Source organism: Hoplias malabaricus, chromosome 5 (assembly GCF_029633855.1).
Source record: "Hoplias malabaricus isolate fHopMal1 chromosome 5, fHopMal1.hap1, whole genome shotgun sequence".
Taxonomy (NCBI): Eukaryota; Metazoa; Chordata; class Actinopteri; order Characiformes; family Erythrinidae; genus Hoplias; species Hoplias malabaricus.
Genome location: NC_089804.1, coordinates 3,413,083 through 3,433,926, shown reverse-complemented (window position 1 = coordinate 3,433,926; position 20,844 = coordinate 3,413,083). Strand labels below are relative to the sequence as shown.

General features: G+C 40.5%; 1 protein-coding gene across 1 annotated transcript; it reads right to left on the bottom strand.

The window, feature by feature from the left end:
- Positions 1 to 6,320: 6,320 nt before the first annotated feature.
- Positions 6,321 to 7,793, bottom strand: LOC136697611 (epidermal differentiation-specific protein-like). The gene is made up of 2 exons (XM_066672825.1): positions 6,733 to 7,793; positions 6,321 to 6,499 (listed from the first exon to the last, which is right to left on the bottom strand). Exon 1 carries the CDS (start codon positions 7,746 to 7,748, stop codon positions 6,744 to 6,746), a length of 1,005 nt encoding a protein of 334 aa, XP_066528922.1. The 5' UTR covers positions 7,749 to 7,793; the 3' UTR covers positions 6,321 to 6,499; positions 6,733 to 6,743.
- Positions 7,794 to 20,844: the final 13,051 nt, after the last annotated feature.

Here is a 20,844-nt window from a genome sequence, read left to right as displayed (position 1 = left end):
TGTATTTACAGTTTCACAAACTCACCCTCTCACTCACACACCTGTATTTAGTTTCACACACTCATCCAGTCACTCACACACCTGTATTTTACAGTTTCACCCTCTCACTCACACACCCGTATTTAGTTTCACACACTCATCCAGTCACTCAAACCTGTATTTACAGTTTCACATACTCACCCTCTCACTCACATCTGTATTTACAGTTTCACACACCCTCTCACTCACATATTTACAGTTTCACTCTCTCACTCACACACCTGTATTTAGTTTCACACACTCATCCAGTCACTCACACACCTGTATTTACAGTTTCACCCTCTCACTCACACCTGTATTTAGTTTCACACACTCATCCAGTCACTCACACACCTGTATTTACAGTTTCACATACCCTCTCACTCACATACATATTTACAGTTTCACAAACTCACCCTCTCACTCACATCTGTATTTACAGTTTCACACACCCTCTCACTCACATATTTACAGTTTCACTCTCTCACTCACACACCTGTATTTAGTTTCACACACTCATCCAGTCACTCACACACACCTGTATTTACAGTTTCACCCTCTCACTCACACCTGTATTTTGTTTCACACACTCATCCAGTCACTCACACACCTGTATTTACAGTTTCACAAACTCACCCTCTCACTCACACACCTGTATTTAGTTTCACAAACTCACCCTCTCACCCACACACCTCTGTTTACAGTTTCTCATAGTCACCCTCTCACTCACATACATATTTAGTTTCACAAACTCACCCTCTCACTCACATCTGTATTTACAGTTTCACACACTCATCCAGTCACTCACACACCTGTATTTACAGTTTCTCATACTAACCCTCTCACTCACATCTGTATTTACAGTTTCACACACTCATCCAGTCACTCACATACCTGTATTTACAGTTTCACACTCAGCCTCTCACTCACACACCTGTATTTAGTTTCACACACTCATCCAGTCACTCTCACACCTGTATTTAAAGTTTCACATAGTCACCCTCTCACTCACATACATATTTAGTTTCACAAACTCACCCTCTCACTCACATCTGTATTTACAGTTTCACACACTCATCCAGTCACTCACACACCTGTATTTACAGTTTCTCATACTAACCCTCTCACTCACATCTGTATTTACAGTTTCACACACTCATCCAGTCACTCACACACCTGTATTTACAGTTTCACACTCTCACCCTCTCACTCACACACCTTTATTTAGTTTCACACACTCATCCAGTCACTCACACACCTGTATTTAGTTTCACACACTCATCCAGTCACTCAAACCTGTATTTACAGTTTCACACACTCACCCTCTCACTCATATACATATTTACAGTTTCTCACACTCATCCAGTCAATCACACACCTGTATTTACAGTTTCACATACTCACCCTCTAACTCACATCTGTATTTACAGTTTCACACACTCATCCAGTCACTCACACACCTGTACTTACAGTTTCACATTCTCACCCTCTCACTCACACACCTGTATTTACAGTTTCACACTCTCACCCTCTCACTCACACACCTGTATTTAGTTTCACACACTCACCCAGTCACTCACACACCTGTATTTACAGTTTCACACTCTCACCCTCTCGCTAACACACCTGTATTTACAGTTTCACACTCTCACTCACACACCTGTATTTACAGTTTCACATACTCACCCTCTCACTCACATCTGTATTTACAGTTTCACACTCTCAATCACATATTTACAGTTTTACATACTCACCCTCTCACTCACATACATATTTACAGTTTCACATACTCACCCTCTCACTCACACACTCATCCAGTTATTCACACACCTGTATTTTCAGTTTCACAAACTCACCCTCTCACTCACACACCTGTATTTAGTTTCACACACTCATCCAGTTACTCACACACCTGTATTTACAGTTTCACTCACACACCTGTATTTAGTTTCACACACTCATCCAGTCACTCACACAGCTGTATTTACAGTTTCACACTCTCACCCTCTCACTCACACACCTGTATTTACAGTTTCACACTCTCACTCACATACATATTTACAGTTTCACATACTCACCCTTTCACTCACATCTGTATTTGCAGTTTCATACTCTCACCCTCTCACTCACACACCTGTATTTAGTTTCACACACTCATCCAGTCACTCACACACCTGTATTTACAGTTTCACATACTCACCCTCTCACTCACATACATATTTATAGTTTCACATACTCACCCTCTCACTCACATCTGTATTTACAGTTTCACACACTCATCCAGTCACTCACATACCTGTATTTACAATTTCACAAACTCACCCTCTCACTCACATCTGTATTTACAGTTTCATACTCTCACCCTCTCACTCACACACCTGTATTTAGTTTCACACACTCATCCAGTCACTCACACACCTGTATTTACAGTTTCACATACTCACCCTCTCACTCACACACCTGTATTTACAGTTTCACATACTCACCCTCTCACTCACATCTGTATTTACAGTTTCTCACACTCATCCAATCACTCACACACCTCTATTTAGTTTCACACACTCATCCATTCACTCACACACCTGTATTTACAGTTTCACATACTCACCCTCTCACTCACGTCTGTATTTACAGTTTCACACTCTCACTCACATACATATTTACAGTTTCACATACTCACCCTCTCACTCACATCTGTATTTACAGTTTCACACACTCACCCTCTCACACACACACCTGTATTTACAGTTTCACACACTCACCCGGTCTCTCACATGCATGCATTTACAGTTTCACACACTCACCCATTCACTCCTCCTGCAAACAAGTGTGTTTGGCCTGTGGAGGGAAACCCACGCAGACACAAAGGGAACACACCACACTCCTCACAAACAGTGACCTGGGGCAGGTTTTGAACCCACAACCCCAGGACCCTGCAGCTGTGTGACAGAGACACTGCCTGTTGTTTACCTGGACGTTAAATTGAAAAATTCTTATCCAAGGAACTTTGATGAAAAATTGAGACAGAAGGTTCTACTTTTCAGACACCGAGCACACGTCCTGTAAACTGTTGTGAAATGTAACTGAACCCTGCAAGAACAGCAATGAAATCTGTGCAAATATGACAACACGGATCCTGCTGTAATCTTCATCTCCTTCTTTTTCAGGGTGGTGGTCTGTTGTAATCCTAGTCTCTAAAAGAAACCTGATCAAAGCCTCAGCTGACCCTGTATTAAATTCTGAGAGATGCTGCTGTGTTACAAAAAAGAAAAAAACATGCCTTTCAAGACCTCTACATCCAACAAACTACAGTGCCCCCTGCTGTGGAAATACAGTACAGGGTCTGAATCAAACTTAAAAACTATGCTTCAGTGAGAAGTGTTTTAATGCCTTGGATCACAAATCATCCCAATGCATGGAAGCTCATTTCTGCCACATACAGATAAACTAGATTACTTTGAGATAATAAGCTGATATTTTGAGATACTATGCCATATTTCCTGGATATTTGTAGCTGTTGGTAAATGAAGCACATCACTTCAGCTACGTCCTTCTGATTGTGTCGCCACTGAAGTTGATTATTGTGTAGTTTCTTCTCCAAGGTTCGGAGTCTTATCCTGATACTGTGTGAATCCTCTAAAAGCACTACAATCTTATGATTTATGAATCCACGTTGGACACAGCCCTCAATGATGGTATCCATTACCTCTTTGTCTCTGGCTGTACCTGTGTGGTACTAGATAATATTAGACACTATCTCTGAGATAGCGTGTCAAAACCATGATTAATGTCTAAAAATATTAAGATATTACCTGAAGATAATGACTTGGTATCACAAACAAATGACAGTATATCAGAATATCACCATTCCACTGCTCCACAGCCCAATGCTGGGGGAGCTTTATAGTTTCCTGGAAGATTCATGGCATTGAGCATGTGTAGCTGCTTCAGTATGTCTCAAGAGTTTCTTGGGGGGGTTATATACACAGCATGAGATCACTGATCAGCCATAATATTAAAGTCACTGTCTTGTTTCTACAAACCCTTCCTGAAAAGTTGTGTCACTTTCTAAAAATGCAATAAAAACTAAAAACTGGAGTTTGTTAAAGTTCTTGACTTTTTTTTAACTGATAATATTGCAAAGGAAACTTTTGTGACGTGTTTCATTGAGAAACCTAATGGTATTTTGTGAATATGAAAAACAGCAGCATGTGGCACCTTTAACACCCACAGCAAAAATGTTATAGGACCAACACTGTTCTGGAGGTCATCAGCGTTTAACCTTTAGCACTTTAGCTGCTGACATCTGAGGACATCAGCGTTGGAGCATGCACCAAAGGTTCTGGATGGTTTCAAAATTGGAAGTCTGCTGCATTGGACTGCTCTCTTGTGGTCATAGCTGGTACAGCACGTTCATACCTAGTACCTACCCCCTCAGATATTTATTCATTCATTCATTCATTCATTCATTCAATGATTGTAACCCTTATCCAGTTCAGGGTTGTCGTGGGTTCAGAGCCTACCTGGAATCATTGGGCACAGGGCATGAATACAACCTGGAGGGGGTGCCAGTCCTGTGACACTACCTGCTGCACCACCGTGCCACCTCCTCAGCTATGCTCCCTTTTTATTTCCTAAAGCCTGGAGGTGTAAGAGACAGAAAGATGTTTAGCACTTAATGCCTCACTTTTTACTCTCCTGTTTCAGTGAGGCCTGTATTGGTAACCAGTGAAAATATTTTTTTTTACCCTTTTGTCTCACCTTACTAGTATGAAGAAAAAGTTTACGTTGTTGGTGTTTAAAATATTTTTTCAACTGTTTTTGGTGTGAATAACTAATAAGCAGAATAATAATGCAGAACATTTTAGTCTCCAGAACATACCTTCATCTTTTATGTTATCATCCCCCTTAGGGCTTATGTAGTTTAGCTTTTCTGTGCAAGGATGGGTCATGGTTTGTAAGGGTTGGCTCTGGTGCTGCTCCTTCCCTGGCCATTAGGGGAGCCCATTTTTTTCCATTTTTCTATTTGTTTTCCTACTAATTTTATCATTTATTTATGAACAGCGTAATTCTGCTTATTTAATAAAACTGTATTAGTTATTTAATCATTTAATTCCATCAGTCAGATTGGTGAGCATAAAAATCAAGTTAATTCCAGTATTAACTACAAATTCTAATTAAATAACAATGAATTTCACAAGACAGATATGAAATACAAAAGCCCAGGGACAAGAACATTTAACAGCCTACAGATGAGAATGTCTGGAGTCTAATAGGGGAACTATGGTGGACCAAGAGCAGGACTTCCCATCCTTCACTGTCCCAGCTCCTAAGGAGGCAAACAGTGCTGATACAATCCACTCCTGCCAAACCTGATGTTAACCTTAGATTAAAGAAAACTGAGTACTGTAAAAAAGACAGCAATTTGCTGGCTGTTGCTAGTGCCAGCAGAGCTGCAAACATGAGGAGTAAAGTGGTTGTGGAAGGACACAAGGCTCCTCTGTGCCGTTGGTCACCTCCGCCCACACACACCTGTGCAATAAAAGCAAAGGTACCTGGGCAGTTGGAGTCACTCACTCCTCCCCAAAAAAGTATTCCTGGTTTCCCACACATGTGACTTCTCCCAGCACCATCCAGCTCAGTACTATTAGTCACAAAGTATGTTTTTGCAAAGACAGGTCACTAAACTCAAGACTGCAACTACATTCCTCAGTTTGAGAAGATATTTCACCTCGGCTCGGCATTGGTTAGTTCACAAGCTCAGCAGGAAGCTCTGAACTCAGTAACATTTTGAAACATATCCTCACAGAGAGAGGACGAATGCTGAATTTGTCTTATTTCACATGAGTGTGAAGGGAAGTGGTGGAGAGACATTTTGTTGCATTAGTGTGTTAATAAAATTCCCCATAGCTGCGCACAGCCTCCTTAAACGTCACATGCTTTAACCTGTTACATTGAATGAATAAGTAATTGCAATTCTTATAATCAACAAAATGTTTTGAGCTGTTCTTTGGTGGTAGATCATCTAGTAATTATTTTTTAAATCAAATGAACAAGAAAAACACTGATGCCAGACCTTCTGATGACAAGGGGATGTATTTTAGCAAAATTAAACAATAAATCATCTCAATGAAGTCCATGTTTAATTTAAATTGTCACATTATCAGAGCTAAAGTTTTAGTTTCAACTGTTTTGATGACCAACAGTCATCACTAGTCCAGAATGGACTGGAGACACTGATGCAGTATAATTAAATCAAATAAGACAGAATACATTGTTATTATTTTTCATTTCTTAGTATTTTATTTGACTTTGGGCTTTTATTATTCACAAAAAAAGATAAACAACATAAAACAAAACGTCAACACATCAAAGCTTGCTCTGCTTTGGCTATTTGGAGACATTCAGGAATCTCAAGCCCTGCAAGACACCGTAAGAAGGTCTTCTAATTTCTATGCTGGATGTCCCGAACACTCGTGTCCTGAAAGGTTCATTGAAAACAAGAGAAGGCAGGATGTTTTAATAGGTCATTAGACATTAACATGACGAATCACTGGTCACCACATTAAACATTATAGGAAACAAGAAGTGTGTATTAAAATATGCAGAACTGTGTTCTCTGTACAATAGCAAAAAGGCATGATTTGACCAAGGGCATATGGTGTTTGTAGTGCATATGGTGTCAACTCTGAAGGAATCTGCTCTGTGTCTTACCAGCTGCTGCTCTAGATCCTTTCCTCCTTGTACTCAGTGGTGATAGAGTTGCCGGCCTGGCACCTGTATTCCCCAAACTCCACAACACTGTGGGACCCACTCTGGATGGTCATCTTAACTGGGACTTTCACATCCACTTCCTTCCTCAGAATGTTGACGGTGAGTTTGGTGCGGGGAGGGATTTTGGTGGGCAGGTTGATGTGGAATTTCTTGCGCTCGGTCCTGGTGTTGCTGCTTCCCTTCTGCACAGTGAAGGTGTTACTCAGGGAGAAGTTATGCTCTGCCTTTACTGGACTTATGTCTACACTGGTGGATGTTCCCCAGGTGATCTGGGTGGAGTTGCTGAAGCTGATGCTGTCGGTGACAGATCCCTCATACTCTCTGGTCAGCTCGGTGGAGAAGCTCTGTTCATGTTCTCCATAGTTCAAGCCGCATATGGAGTCAGTGGTGATGGATCTGGTCTGCTCTTTCTTCTGGCCCCAGAGGACCTCAGCTTTTATGGTGGCCTTCCCCGCCTTCAAAGGGCAAGCGTGAGACACTCTGTCATTGAACCAGTCGTACCTAGGCACATCTTGAGAAGCCCTGGCCACCATCTGAGTACCTCCTTTGTTAGCATGCTCGTAGAGGACCCATGCTCCTCTCTGCACCTTGTGGGAAGATGCCACATCATTGAATGTGCCATAGTATAGGTTGGTCTCAGTGGTGAGGACGAGGCTCCTGCCTTCATAGTTGACGTGCTCGTAGAGTGTGATCTGAGGATTTGTCAATTCTTCTGTTATTATGTCTAGTGAGGAAAAAGCATCATTGCGCTCCAGGGTGGGATATTCTCCTTCTTCAAAGACATAATGAGTGCCACCATAGTTGACATCTGTAAATGCCACCCAGGGATTCCCGATTACCTTCAGAGAGGAGACACAGTCATTGAAGCTCTCCGCCACTAAGCTGGGGACAGAAGAAGTGAACTCCCTGTTGATGCCACTGAAATTGCAATGTTCATAAACAATGATCTTGCTCATTGTGTCTTCCCTGTAGTCAGTACTGATGGAGATGAGAGCGCAAGTTTGAGAATGTCTGTGTGCACTGAGTGCGTAGAACTCCTGATTTAAATAGCAGTCCTTGGCTGGGGAGGAGTTTAAGTGATATGCAAACACCACAAAGTCCAAATCTGCTGCAGCAAGCACTTAGCAGCAGCCATTAGAAGCTGCAGAAGAGTTAATATAATCAATTTCCATTCCACCTTTAGGGCTCAGGAAGGCAGTGTCATTACTTGTAGAGCAAAGAACACAGTTCTACTGTTAAAAAGATGAAAGCTGTGTAGCTTAGATTCTAAATGTCTAAGTTTATTTTCATGAACCAGTGCTTACCAGACTTCATCACACCCAGAGATACAGGTCTCTAGGAGCCAGGAAGTCAACATATCTGGTGAGGTGAATTGGGGTTAGCACATGCTCAGATGTGAACACAAACATCCATAACATTTGTACTCTAACACAGACTTTATCCTGATGGTGCCCTAGCACATAGTCCAGGTAATATCAGAGAGAGCTCATGTGAATACAGCCAGTAATGTTCCAGCTAATTGCGCTGTATCTAATGAATGCCCTGCACCAGTGCCACCCCATGCCTAAAGCACATCCAGGTGTGAGAACCTGTCTGACACCAAAAATATCCCACTGTGTTTTATATTTGAGAAAAATCCACTCTTCAAAATTTCTGGACCCGATTATCTAGACTTCATATTTGAAAACATCTACTGGGATCTCTGTTCAAAGCCCAATTGAGGATGATTATATTCATGCTCTGAAACAAATTGTTTGAAAGCCTAAATGGTGTTTAAATAAACTTCCAGACTGTCTTGAAGCATAATCTCATGTAATACAGAAGGTCCCTCCCTTTCTTTATTCTGCTTATCTCTTCAATTGAATCAGCGCTCTGCAAGGTTTACACACCACAGTTTAGTCCCTACTCGGCTCACTCTGAACCATGAGAGAACACGGATTAATGAGGTAGAGTAGGTGCTATGCAGTGGAGAACATGAAATACCCCTGTTTCCTATGCCATTAAGAGTACAGTGAATGTGTGTGTACATACATTGTGTGTGTACATACATGTGTGTGTACAATACATTGGACGCAATCTGCTTTGTTTTGGCATACATATGACTGGCCAGTAGATCACTATCAGCAGCACACAATGACTCACATTTCTTGTTGACACAGAGCCTGTTAAGCGTTTCATCAATGCAACATCTTGCTTTTGCTGCATAATTTCAGTCAGCGTTACAATCTGAAATTGTTCTTTCCATATGTCCAATGTATTGTTGTCTGAAATGCAGAGTGCTTTTCCATTTTGAAATCTAGGCAATTGAAAGAAGTATCATGCAGCATGTATATACAAAACAGTAATTTGACACAAAGTCTGCCATGCACATTGATTCAAATGCTGGGGTATGTATTATCAGAATAGGTTATGTCATAGGTAATGACATCTTGATTGTAGGTATTAAAAAAAAAAACCTTCACGTCAGCTTCGAGCTTTCAACATCTGTGACAGACTCTTAGATACTGCCTTCACTTTTTTTTCCATGCCTTGAAGCTCTGAGTCATTTTCATTTCTTGCCTTCTTCACAATCTGTTTTAGGTACTCAGTCATCTCATGTTCTGCCTTAGTTGTGTAGCGCAGAATGTGCATTATGCAGCTGTATGGATCCAAAATGTACTGCATATCCATGTTCGTATTCCAAGCTCTCAGTAAAAGGGGGTCGCAGCTATTAATTCAGCAGTCTTTTATTTCATATTTCTGCGTAACATTTGCTTTGAAGAGTGAGTTATGGTGACAGCCAAATTCATAATATATCATATTGGATTTTGAAATAAGGGCATCTTCATTTTTAAATGAAGGGTAATTTAAAAAATCCCAAATAGGCTTCATGCTTTGGATTGTACTTTTGGATCAGGTCCATCAGTTTGTCTTTCTCTGGGATGTGTAATAATCCTGGACTTTACTGGAGACTTTGCAAAAACACAACAACTTCACTTTCCTTTCTTGCATGACTTGGTTTGATTTTTGCTGTGAGAATGAACAACTTTCACAATATCTTGCACTGGTAGCTGGTGAGAAATGTATTTGTCAGTAAAGGCTTTGATTGCACAATCTTCAGCCTTTCTAAATTCTGGAGCATTTTTAATCCAAAAAAGACAGTAGATGTGGCCATATCCTCAGTTTACAAATAATGAACATGGTCCACTCTCGTGTGACTGAACACTGCTCACGTTTACGGCATGCCACATGACATTATCAAAACACAGCCAAGCATGGCAGGTGCTAGCGATGCACATGCATAAGTCAGTTTTCTTCATCATTTGAATCTGGTGTTTGAACATCATGTGTTGCTTCAGATGAAAAAAAAAAAACACACGTTTTGTGCAGATTGTGTCCACTTGGTTTGAAAAAACAAGTATCGACATCAGCCATGTCTGCATCCATTAGAGTTTTTGGTGTTGTCACAGTAATTGAACTACAGATTTCTTCATTCATTATAATATATCCATGTTGGAGTATTGAACTGCTGCATAAGTTAATGTTGTTTAAAAAAAAATGTTCATATACAGTATACTTTGTCATTGTCAGAATAATATGATACATTGTTTTAAGTGTAAAACACATTTCCTAATCTCAACATTTGTATACACAATGGTAGTGGGCATGGTATATGAAAGTATATTTATTTTGGTAATAGCAAAGATGTTGGGCTTGTGATGTAGGGGTAGAATGGGGTTCTATTGAAAAAAAAAAAAACATTACCGTGAACTAATTCATTTTCAGAACTGTGAACTTATTTAAAAAATGTGTGAACAATGAATTTGAACTACTTTATTTAAATTAGTATGAAATGAGCTTTGAATTAGTTTATTTTAAATGTGAACTGGCACAACACTGTCTATGTGTAACAAGATTCTCAACCCCAGGCAGATTTTTTTAGCAATTAAATAATAATCTTGCAGCCATCCTTTGTGAATGCTTAGCATTTCTGCAACTAAGTAGGCATGCTTGACATTGCTAAGTGCATCACTGGACTAACTGAGCAAAGAAGATATTGGTAGTGTCCATGGCAAACTGGCTATCAGCTCTGAACAGCCTGGCATTAAAGTATCTTCTTGGAGAAATTAATTTGTACTGGAAGAGCCATAGCTTCTAATTTATGGATCCTGAAAAAGCTTGCTGGTTGATTTCATTCAGCAGGAACAATTGAATCAATTTTTTCTCCAAATGACCATATTTCTTGACCAACATCAGCTGGTAATAAGTATGGATCAAAAGTGAACCCATAGGTCTGCTATTCATTGTCCTGATTTTCAGGCAAGCTTCCCAAATCCAGGTTAATTTCTCTAGGCACTATAGTCCATTACTGCGGTCACAATTACTGCCATCAACCAGATCTTCAACATTTTTAAGCGATTCTTCTTTGATTTCAGTTTCCCAATCTTCTAACTCAAAATCACTGGATTCATTTATGTGTCCTGATGCATCAGTATTGCTTACCACTGAAGATTCCTGTATTGACTCAGTGAGGCTATGGACCATGAGATTTTAACTGTCACTGTCTTCCATTTCACCCTATGCCATTTTCATCAAAGATTAACATTCTGCTCCCTATCTGAGAGATATATCTCTATATGAATTCCTTCAGTTTCAGTGATGCAGCCTCTACCTGTTCTTGATGTTCAAGCTTTGAAAGTGGTAATGGCATTTATAGTGCCTCAGATGGAACACATACAGCTCTATGTATTGCTCATTGTTGTCTTCTTGGAAGAGAAATATTTTTTGCAAAAGGAATGAACTTTGGGATGACATGCCCCTCAAGCACATTTAGCCCTTTTAATTCCTCAGGTATTGGACTAAGATACAAATTGTTTGCCATTGCGATAGATTGCATGTTTCTGCTCTTGAGGTTCTCATGAAAGGAGTGACAAATCCACACTTTCTGCCTTTTAATCATTGTGTATGATATTTGGTCTGAAAATCTTTCTCCACAAACATATGTTCAAACATAGGAACATATGTTTCAGTAATGCAAATGGAAGCAAGTTCAGCATCTTTGGTGTACTTTGAGATTTCGCATATCTGCACCTGATTATAGGGAAAATAAATCTATGATGGTACAAGTGCAGATTGAATATGCAATTTAAAGAGAGATTGTGCTTCTTTCATTATGGGCTGATTCTTGTATTTGTGAACTGGCATGTATTTCCTCTTCCCCACAGAAACTAATGATCCTAAGCCTGTAAAGTTTTCTGGTGCATTCTTTTTTCTTATGACAAGTGGTATCATCCAAGACTTTTGCCATGCTGTCTTTGTTTCAATTGGTAGCCACAATCTTCTCTGTACCAAGTTCAAATATATGACTTAGGCTTTGTCTGAAAAGTCATGGTCATCTCTATACCTAACCTTCAATTCAGCCAATCTCTCAGATGACTGAAGTCTGTATCTCTGTCTTTCAAATGTTCTCTTTTCTTGTCTCTGTTTCCCTTCATTTTATTGTTGTTCTTCCACTGAAATCGTGTTGTCTTTGTTGAAATCCTGTAATCTTTTCAGTTTTCTAACAGTTCTTTATATTAGAATTTCATCTCTTGTTTTCATGATATCTGTGGTAAATGACATGCTCTGTGCAGTTTATTAGATCATTTGCATGGCTGAAAATCACTATCATAGCTTTTCCATCTTCACAACTTTGACCATGGTGAAAAAATAAAAAATAAAAAACCTCCCATGTCTGTCTTTGAAGACATTTGCACATGTGATGCCAACAAGCAGCAAAGCTTGAGAATAGTCATTTCCTAAATGTTGGAGCTGTGTTGAGAGATTTAAATGCAGGTCCACCAGGAATGAGAACATGACACTGTTCATTCACTTACTGTATTTGTTATATATGGTTGCACATTGCATTAATAAAAAGTGTTATCTTCACATCTTTCAGATGGAGCATGTGCCTCACTTCAGCCTCCCAGCTTAGTGGCTTTTTGTTTGCTGTAATTCCTAGGTAATGTGTGGAAGTGTAATCAATAATAATTAAGGAAATTTGAATTTTAAAAATAAAAAATAAAATTGATTTTATTTTATAGATAAAAAAATAATAATAAAATAAAAATAGAGAGTGAGAAAGAGCAGTAAAAATGTTGAATAGTGTCATGGGCAGCAATTTTATGTTTTTTGAAAATTCTTTTAAATATCAAACATTACATAACATTTGAAACTCTGGAATGATTTTTTTTCTGCTGAAAAATATTTGTGTAAACCTAAATCCAGCTACACTGTAGATAGTACAAATCTGCAAGCTCCACTCTGTTTGTGTTAACTGCTCTTTTTGCAACTGAAAATTCATCACCCTGTTTATATGCTTGAGATAACAAGTCAATTAGCCTGCTGCCCACTCACTAAGAAATTTAAGATTCTGCCCACTGAGTAATCAATGAGTGAGAATTTGTGGGCCTGGATTACACATGTAGTAGTTGATCAATCACAACTGCAAATGTTAGTACATTTCCATCCATCCATCCATCCATTATCCGCTGCTTATCCGGGTCCGGGTCGCAGGGGAAGCAGTCAGAGCAAAGAGACCTAGACCTCCCTCTCCCCAGCCACCGCCTCCAGCTCCTCCGGGGGTATACCGAGGCGTTCCCAGGCCAGTCGACACATGTAGTCTCTTCAGCATGTTCTAGATCTGTCCCGGGGCCTCCTCCCCGTTGGACATGCCCGGAACACCTCACCAGGAAGGCGTCCAGGAGACATCCGAACCTGATACCCAAACCACCTCAACTGGCTCCCCTCGACGTGGAGGAGCAGCGGCTCCACTCCGAGTGTCTCCCGGATGTCCAAGCTCCTAACCCTGTCTCTAAGGGAAAAAGCTCACTACCCAAAGCTCGTGACCATAGGTGAGGTTTGGGACGTAGATTAAACGGTAAATCAAGAGTTTTGCATTTCTGCTCAACTCTCTCTTCACCACAACGGACCGGTACAGAGCCCGCATTACTGCTGATGCTGCACCAATCTGCCTGTCAATATCCCGCTCCATCTTTCTCTCACCCGTGAACAAGACCCCAAGGTATTTAAACTACTCCACTTGAGGCAGGATCTCACTTCCAACCTGGAGAGAGCACTCCACCCTTTTCTGACTGAGTACCATGGACTCGGACTTGGAGGTGCTGATCCTCATCCCTACCGCTTCACACTCAGCTGCAAACTGGTCCACTAAGAGCTGGAGGTCCCGGCTCGAAGAAGCCAACAAGACCACATCATCCGCAAAAAGCAGACATGGAATTCTGAAACCACCAAACCGGACACCTTCCGCCACTTGGCCACGCCGAGAAATTCTGTTCATAAAAGTTATGAACAGAACTGGTGACAACGGGCAGTCCTGACAGAGTCCAGCTCCGACTGGAAAACTTACTGCCAGCCATATGAACCAGGCTCCTGCTCTGTTTATACACACCCTCCAATCCCCCTTTTTAAAAAGGGGAACCACCACCCCGGTCTGCCAGTCCAGAGGCACTGCCCCCGATGTCCATGCAATGAGGCAAAGACATGTCAGCAAGGACAGCCCCACAACATCCAGAGTCTTGAGGAACCTGGAGCGAACTTCATCCACCCCTGGGGCCCTACCGCCAAGGAGTTTCAGTCAGTACATTTGTTAATCAAAATCTTTTTGACAGTTTTGACTCATAGTTTGTCTATTTGTCCACTGCATGTTATATACTCTGCTTGACTCTAGTGAACTCTACTCCTTTTTGGTCCATGCTTCCTAGTTGTTTTCCCACTCACTGCTCTCCCCCACAAATGTAGAATAATGATGTCTCAAAGCACAGTCTCTAATGGGAGCCGCAGTATTTGGAAATCATAATGGTGGCAGGAAGGTTAAGTGTACTTTACTCATATTTGAGTATTGTTGCTGTTGTTTTCTGGGACTGAACACAGCTCCATCATCAATTCAGACAGATCAGTAGAGTTTGTTCCTTCCTTGTTGCAGCATCCAGCTCTCGCTGGATTCTTTTGTTGGCCACTGATCCAAGGAGCGTTTGAACCTCTTCAAAAGACCACGGCGTTATTTTCCGAGCTGCCGTTGTGAGTCAGATAAAAACAAACATGATCTCTGCTGCAGCTGGAGATTTTACAGATGGAGAGTTGGTGCTGGACGTCTGTGTTGCGTAGCGTAGAGTGACGACTCTCTCTGGACAATCAGCGCTCTGCAAGGTTTACACACCACAGTTTAGTCCCTACTCGGCTCACTCTGAACCATGAGAGAACACGGATTAATGAGGTAGAGTAGGTGCTATGCAGTGGAGAACATGAAATACCCCTGTTTCCTATGCCATTAAGAGTACAGTGAATGTGTGTGTACATACATTGTGTGTGTACATACATGTGTGTGTACAATACATTGGACGCAATCTGCTTTGTTTTGGCGTACATATGACTGGCCAGTAGATCACTATCAGCAGCACACAATGACTCACATTTCTTTTTGACACAGAGCCTGTTAAGCGTTTCATCAATGCAACATCTTGCTTTTGCTGCATAATTTCAGTCAGCGTTACAATCTGAAATTGTTCTTTCCATATGTCCAATGTATTGTTGTCTGAAATGCAGAGTGCTTTTCCATTTTGAACTGTAGGCAATTGAAAGAAGTATCATGCAGCATGTATATACAAAACAGTAATTTGACACAAGGTCTGCCATGCACATTGATTCAAATGCTGGGGTATGTATTATCAGAATAGGTTATATCATAGGTAATGACATCTTGATTGTAGGAATTAAAAAAAAATAAACCTTCACTTCAGCTTCAAGCTCCCAACACCTGTGACAGCCTCTTAGATACTGCCTTCACTTTTTTTTCCATGCCTTGAAGCTCTGAGTCATTTTCATTTCTTGCCTTCTTCACAATCTGTTTTAGGTACTCAGTCATCTCATGTTCTGCCTTAGTTGTGTAGCTCAGAATGTACATTATGCAGCTGTATGGATCCAAAATGTACTGCATATCCATGTTCGTATTCCAAGCTCTCAGTAAAAGGGGGTCGCAGCTATTAATTCAGCAGTCTTTTATTTCATATTTCTGCGTAACATTTGCTTTGAAGAGTGAGTTATGGTGACAGCCAAATTCATAATATATCATATTGGATTTTGAAATAAGGGCATCTTCATTTTTAAATGAAGGGTAATTTAAAAAATCCCAAATAGGCTTCATGCTTTGGATTGTACTTTTGGATCAGGTCCATCAGTTTGTCTTTCTCTGGGATGTGTAATAATCCTGGACTTTACTGGAGACTTTGCAAAAACACAACAACTTCACTTTCCTTTCTTGCATGACTTGGTTTGATTTTTGCTGTGAGAATGAACAACTTTCACAATATCTTGCACTGGTAGCTGGTGAGAAATGTATTTGTCAGTAAAGGCTTTGATTGCACAATCTTCAGCCTTTCTAAATTCTGGAGCATTTTTAATCCAAAAAAGACAGTAGATGTGGCCATATCCTCAGTTTACAAATAATGAACATGGTCCACTCTCGTGTGACTGAACACTGCTCACGTTTACGGCATGCCACATGACATTATCAAAACACAGCCAAGCATGGCAGGTGCTAGCGATGCACATGCATAAGTCAGTTTTCTTCATCATTTGAATCTGGTGTTTGAACATCATGTGTTGCTTCAGATGAAAAAAAAAAACACACGTTTTGTGCAGATTGTGTCCACTTGGTTTGAAAAAACAAGTATCGACATCAGCCATGTCTGCATCCATTAGAGTTTTTGGTGTTGTCACAGTAATTGAACTACAGATTTCTTCATTCATTATAATATATCCATGTTGGAGTATTGAACTGCTGCATAAGTTAATGTTGTTTAAATAAAATGTTCATATACAGTATACTTTGTCATTGGCAGAATAATATGATACATTGTTTTAAGTGTTAAAACACATTTCCTAATCTCAACATTTGTATACACAATGGTAGTGGGCGTGGTATATGAAAGTATATTTATTTTGGTAATAGCAAAGATGTTGGGCTTGTGATGTAGGGGTAGAATGGGGTTCTATTGAAAAAAAAAACATTACCGTGAACTAATTCATTTTCAGAACTGTGAACTTATTTAAAAAATGTGTAAACAATGAATTTGAACTACTTCATTTAAATTAGTATGAAATGAGCTTTGAATTAGTTTATTTTAAATGTGAACTGGCACAACACTGTCTATGTGTAACAAGATTCTCAACCCCAGGCAGATTTTTTTAGCAATTAAATAATAATCTTGCAGCCATCCTTTGTGAATGCTTAGCATTTCTGCAACTAAGTAGGCATGCTTGACATTGCTAAGTGCATCACTGGACTAACTGAGCAAAGAAGATATTGGTAGTGTCCATGGCAAACTAGCTATCAGCTCTGAACAGCCTGGCATTAAAGTATCTTCTTGGAGAAATTAATTTGTACTGGAAAAGCCATAGCTTCTAATTTATGGATCCTGAAAAAGCTTGCTGGTTGATTTCGTTCAGCAGGAACAATTGAATCAATTTTTTCTCCAAATGACCATATTTCTTGACCAACATCAGCTGGTAATAAGTATGGATCAAAAGTGAACCCATAGGTCTGCTATTCATTGTCCTGATTTTCAGGCAAGCTTCCCAAATCCAGGTTAATTTCTCTAGGCACTATAGTCCATTACTGCGGTCACAATTACTGCCATCAACCAGATCTTCAACATTTTTAAGCAATTCTTCTTTGATTTCAGTTTCCCAATCTTCTAACTCAAAATCACTGGATTCATTTATGTGTCCTGATGCATCAGTATTGCTTACCACTGAAGATTCCTGTATTGACTCAGTGAGGCTATGGACCATGAGATTTTAACTGTCACTGTCTTCCATTTCACCCTATGCCATTTTCATCAAAGATTAACATTCTGCTCCCTATCTGAGAGATATATCTCTATATGAATTCCTTCAGTTTCAGTGATGCAGCCTCTACCTGTTCTTGATGTTCAAGCTTTGAAAGTGGTAATGGCATTTATAGTGCCTCAGATGGAACACATACAGCTCTATGTATTGCTCATTGTTGTCTTCTTGGAAGAGAAATATTTTTTGCAAAAGGAATGAACTTTGGGATGACATGCCCCTCAAGCACATTTAGCCCTTTTAATTCCTCAGGTATTGGACTAAGATACGAATTGTCTGCCATTGCGATAGATTGCATGTTTCTGCTCTTGAGGTTCTCATGAAAGGAGTGACAAATCCACTCTTTCTGCCTTTTAGTCATTGTGTATGATATTTGGTCTGAAAATCTTTCTCCACAAACATATGTTCAAACATAGGAACATATGTTTCAGTAATGCAAATGGAAGCAAGTTCAGCATCTTTGGTGTACTTTGAGATTTCGCATATCTGCACCTGATTATAGGGAAAATAAATCTATGATGGTACAAGTACAGATTGAATATGCAATTTAAAAGAGAGATTGTGCTTCTTTCATTATGGGCTGATTCTTGTATTTGTGAACTGGCATGTATTTCCTCTTCCCCACAGAAACTAATGATCCTAAGCCTGTAAAGTTTTCTGGTGCATTCTTTTTTCTTATGACAAGTGGTATCATCCAAGACTTTTGCCATGCTGTCTTTGTTTCAATTGGTAGCCACAATCTTCTCTGTACCAAGTTCAAATATATGACTTAGGCTTTGTCTGAAAAGTCATGGTCATCTCTATACCTAACCTTCAATTCAGCCAATCTCTCAGATGACTGAAGTCTGTATCTCTGTCTTTCAAATGTTCTCTTTTCCTGTCTCTGTTTCCCTTCATTTTCTTGTTGTTCTTCCACTGAAATCGTGTTGTCTTTGTTGAAATCCTGTAATCTTTTCAGTTTTCTAACAGTTCTTTATATTAGAGTTTCATCTCTTGTTTTCATGATATCTGTGGTAAATGACATGCTCTGTGCAGTTTATTAGATCATTTGCATGGCTGAAAATCACTATTATAGCTTTTCCATCTTCACAACTTTGACCATGGTGAAAAAATAAATAAGAAGTGTTAATAAAAAGTGTTATCTTCACATTTTTCAGAAGGAGCTTTGCCTCACTTCAGCCTCCCAGCTTGGTGGCTTTTTGTTTGCTGTAATTCCTAGGTAATGGGTGGAAGTGTAATCAATAATAATTAAGGAAAATTGAATTTAAAAAAAAAAAAAATAAAATTGATTTTATTTTATAGATAAAATAATAATAATAAAATAAAAATAGAGAGTGAGAAAGAGCAGTAAAAATGTTGAATAGTGTCAGGGCAGCAATTTTATGTTCTTTGAAAATTCTTTTAAATATCAAATATTACATAACATTTGAAACTCTGGAATGATTTTTTTCTGCTGAAAAATATTTGTGTAAACCTTAATCCAGCAACACTGTAGATAGTACAAATAAGCGCACACAGCTCCACTTCTGTTTGTGTTAACTGCTCTTTTTGCAACTGAAAATGCATCACCCTGTTTATATGCTTGAGATAACAAGTCAATTAGCCTGCTGCCCACTCACTAAGAAATTTAAGATTCTGCCCACTGAGTAATCAATCAGTGAGCATTTGTGGGCCTGGATTACACATGTAGTAGTTGATCAATCACAACTGCAAATGTTTGTACATTTACATCCATCCATCCATCCATTATCCACTGTTTATCCGGGTCCAGGTCATGGGGGAAGCAGTCGGAGCAAAGAAACCCAGACCTCCCTCTCCCCAGCCACCACCTCCAGCCCCCTACGGGGGTATACCGAGGCGTTCCCAGGCCAGTCGACACATGTAGTCTCTTCAGCATGTTCTTGATCTGCCCCGGGGCCTCCTCCCCATTGGACATGCCCAGAACACCTCACCAGGAAGGCGTCCAGGAGGCATCCAAACCTGATGCCCAAACCACCTCAACTGGCTCCCCTCGACATGGAGGAGCAGCGGCTCCACTCCGAGTGTCTCCCGGATGTCCAAGCTCCTAACCCTGTCTCTAAGGGAGGGTCCAGACACCCTGCTGAGAAAACTCATTTCAGCCGCTTGTACCCACGATCGTGTTCTTTTGGTCACTACCCAAAGCTTGTGACCATAGGTGAGGGTTGGGATGTAGATTAAATGGTAAATCAAGAGTTTTGCATTTCTGCTCAACTCTCTCTTCACCACAACGGACCGGTACAGAGCCCGCATTACTGCTGATGCTGCACCGATCTGCCTGTCAATATCCTGCTCCATCTTTCCCTCACCCGTGAACAAGACCCCAAGGTATTTAAACTACTCCACTTCCAGGATCTCACTTCCAACCTGGAGAGAGCACTCCACCCTTTTCTGACTGAGTACCATGGACTCGGACTTGGAGGTGCTGATCCTCATCCCTACCGCTTCACACTCAGCTGCAAACTGGTCCACTAAGAGCTGGAGATCCCGGCTCGAAGAAGCCAACAAGACCACATCATCCGCAAAAAGCAGACATGGAATTCTGAGACCACCAAACCGGACACCTTCCGCCACTTGGCCACGCAGAGAAATTCTGTTCATAAAAGTTATGAACAGAACTGGTGACAACAGGCAGTCCTGACAGAGTCCAGCTCCGACTGGAAAACTTACTGCCAGCCATATGAACCAGGCTCCTGCTCTGTTTATACACACCCTCCGATCCCCCTTTTTAAAAAGGGGAACCACCACCCCGGTCTGCCAGTCCAGAGGCACTGCCCCCGATGTCCATGCAATGAGGCAAAGACGTGTCAGCAAGGACAGCCCCACAACATCCAGAGCCTTGAGGAACCTGGAGCGAACTTCATCCATCCCTGGGGCCCTACCGCCAAGGAGTTTCAGTCAGTACATTTGTTAATCAAAATCTTTTTGACAGTTTTGACTCATAGTTTGTCTATTAGTCCACTGCATGTTATATACTCTGCTTGACTCTAGTGGACTCTACTCCTTTTTGGTCCATGCTTCCTAGTTGTTTTTCCACTCACTGCTCTCCCCCACAAATGTAGAATAATGATGTCTCAAAGCACAGTCTCTAATGGGAGCCGCAGTATTTGGAAATCATAATGGTGGCAGGAAGGTTAAGTGTATTTTACT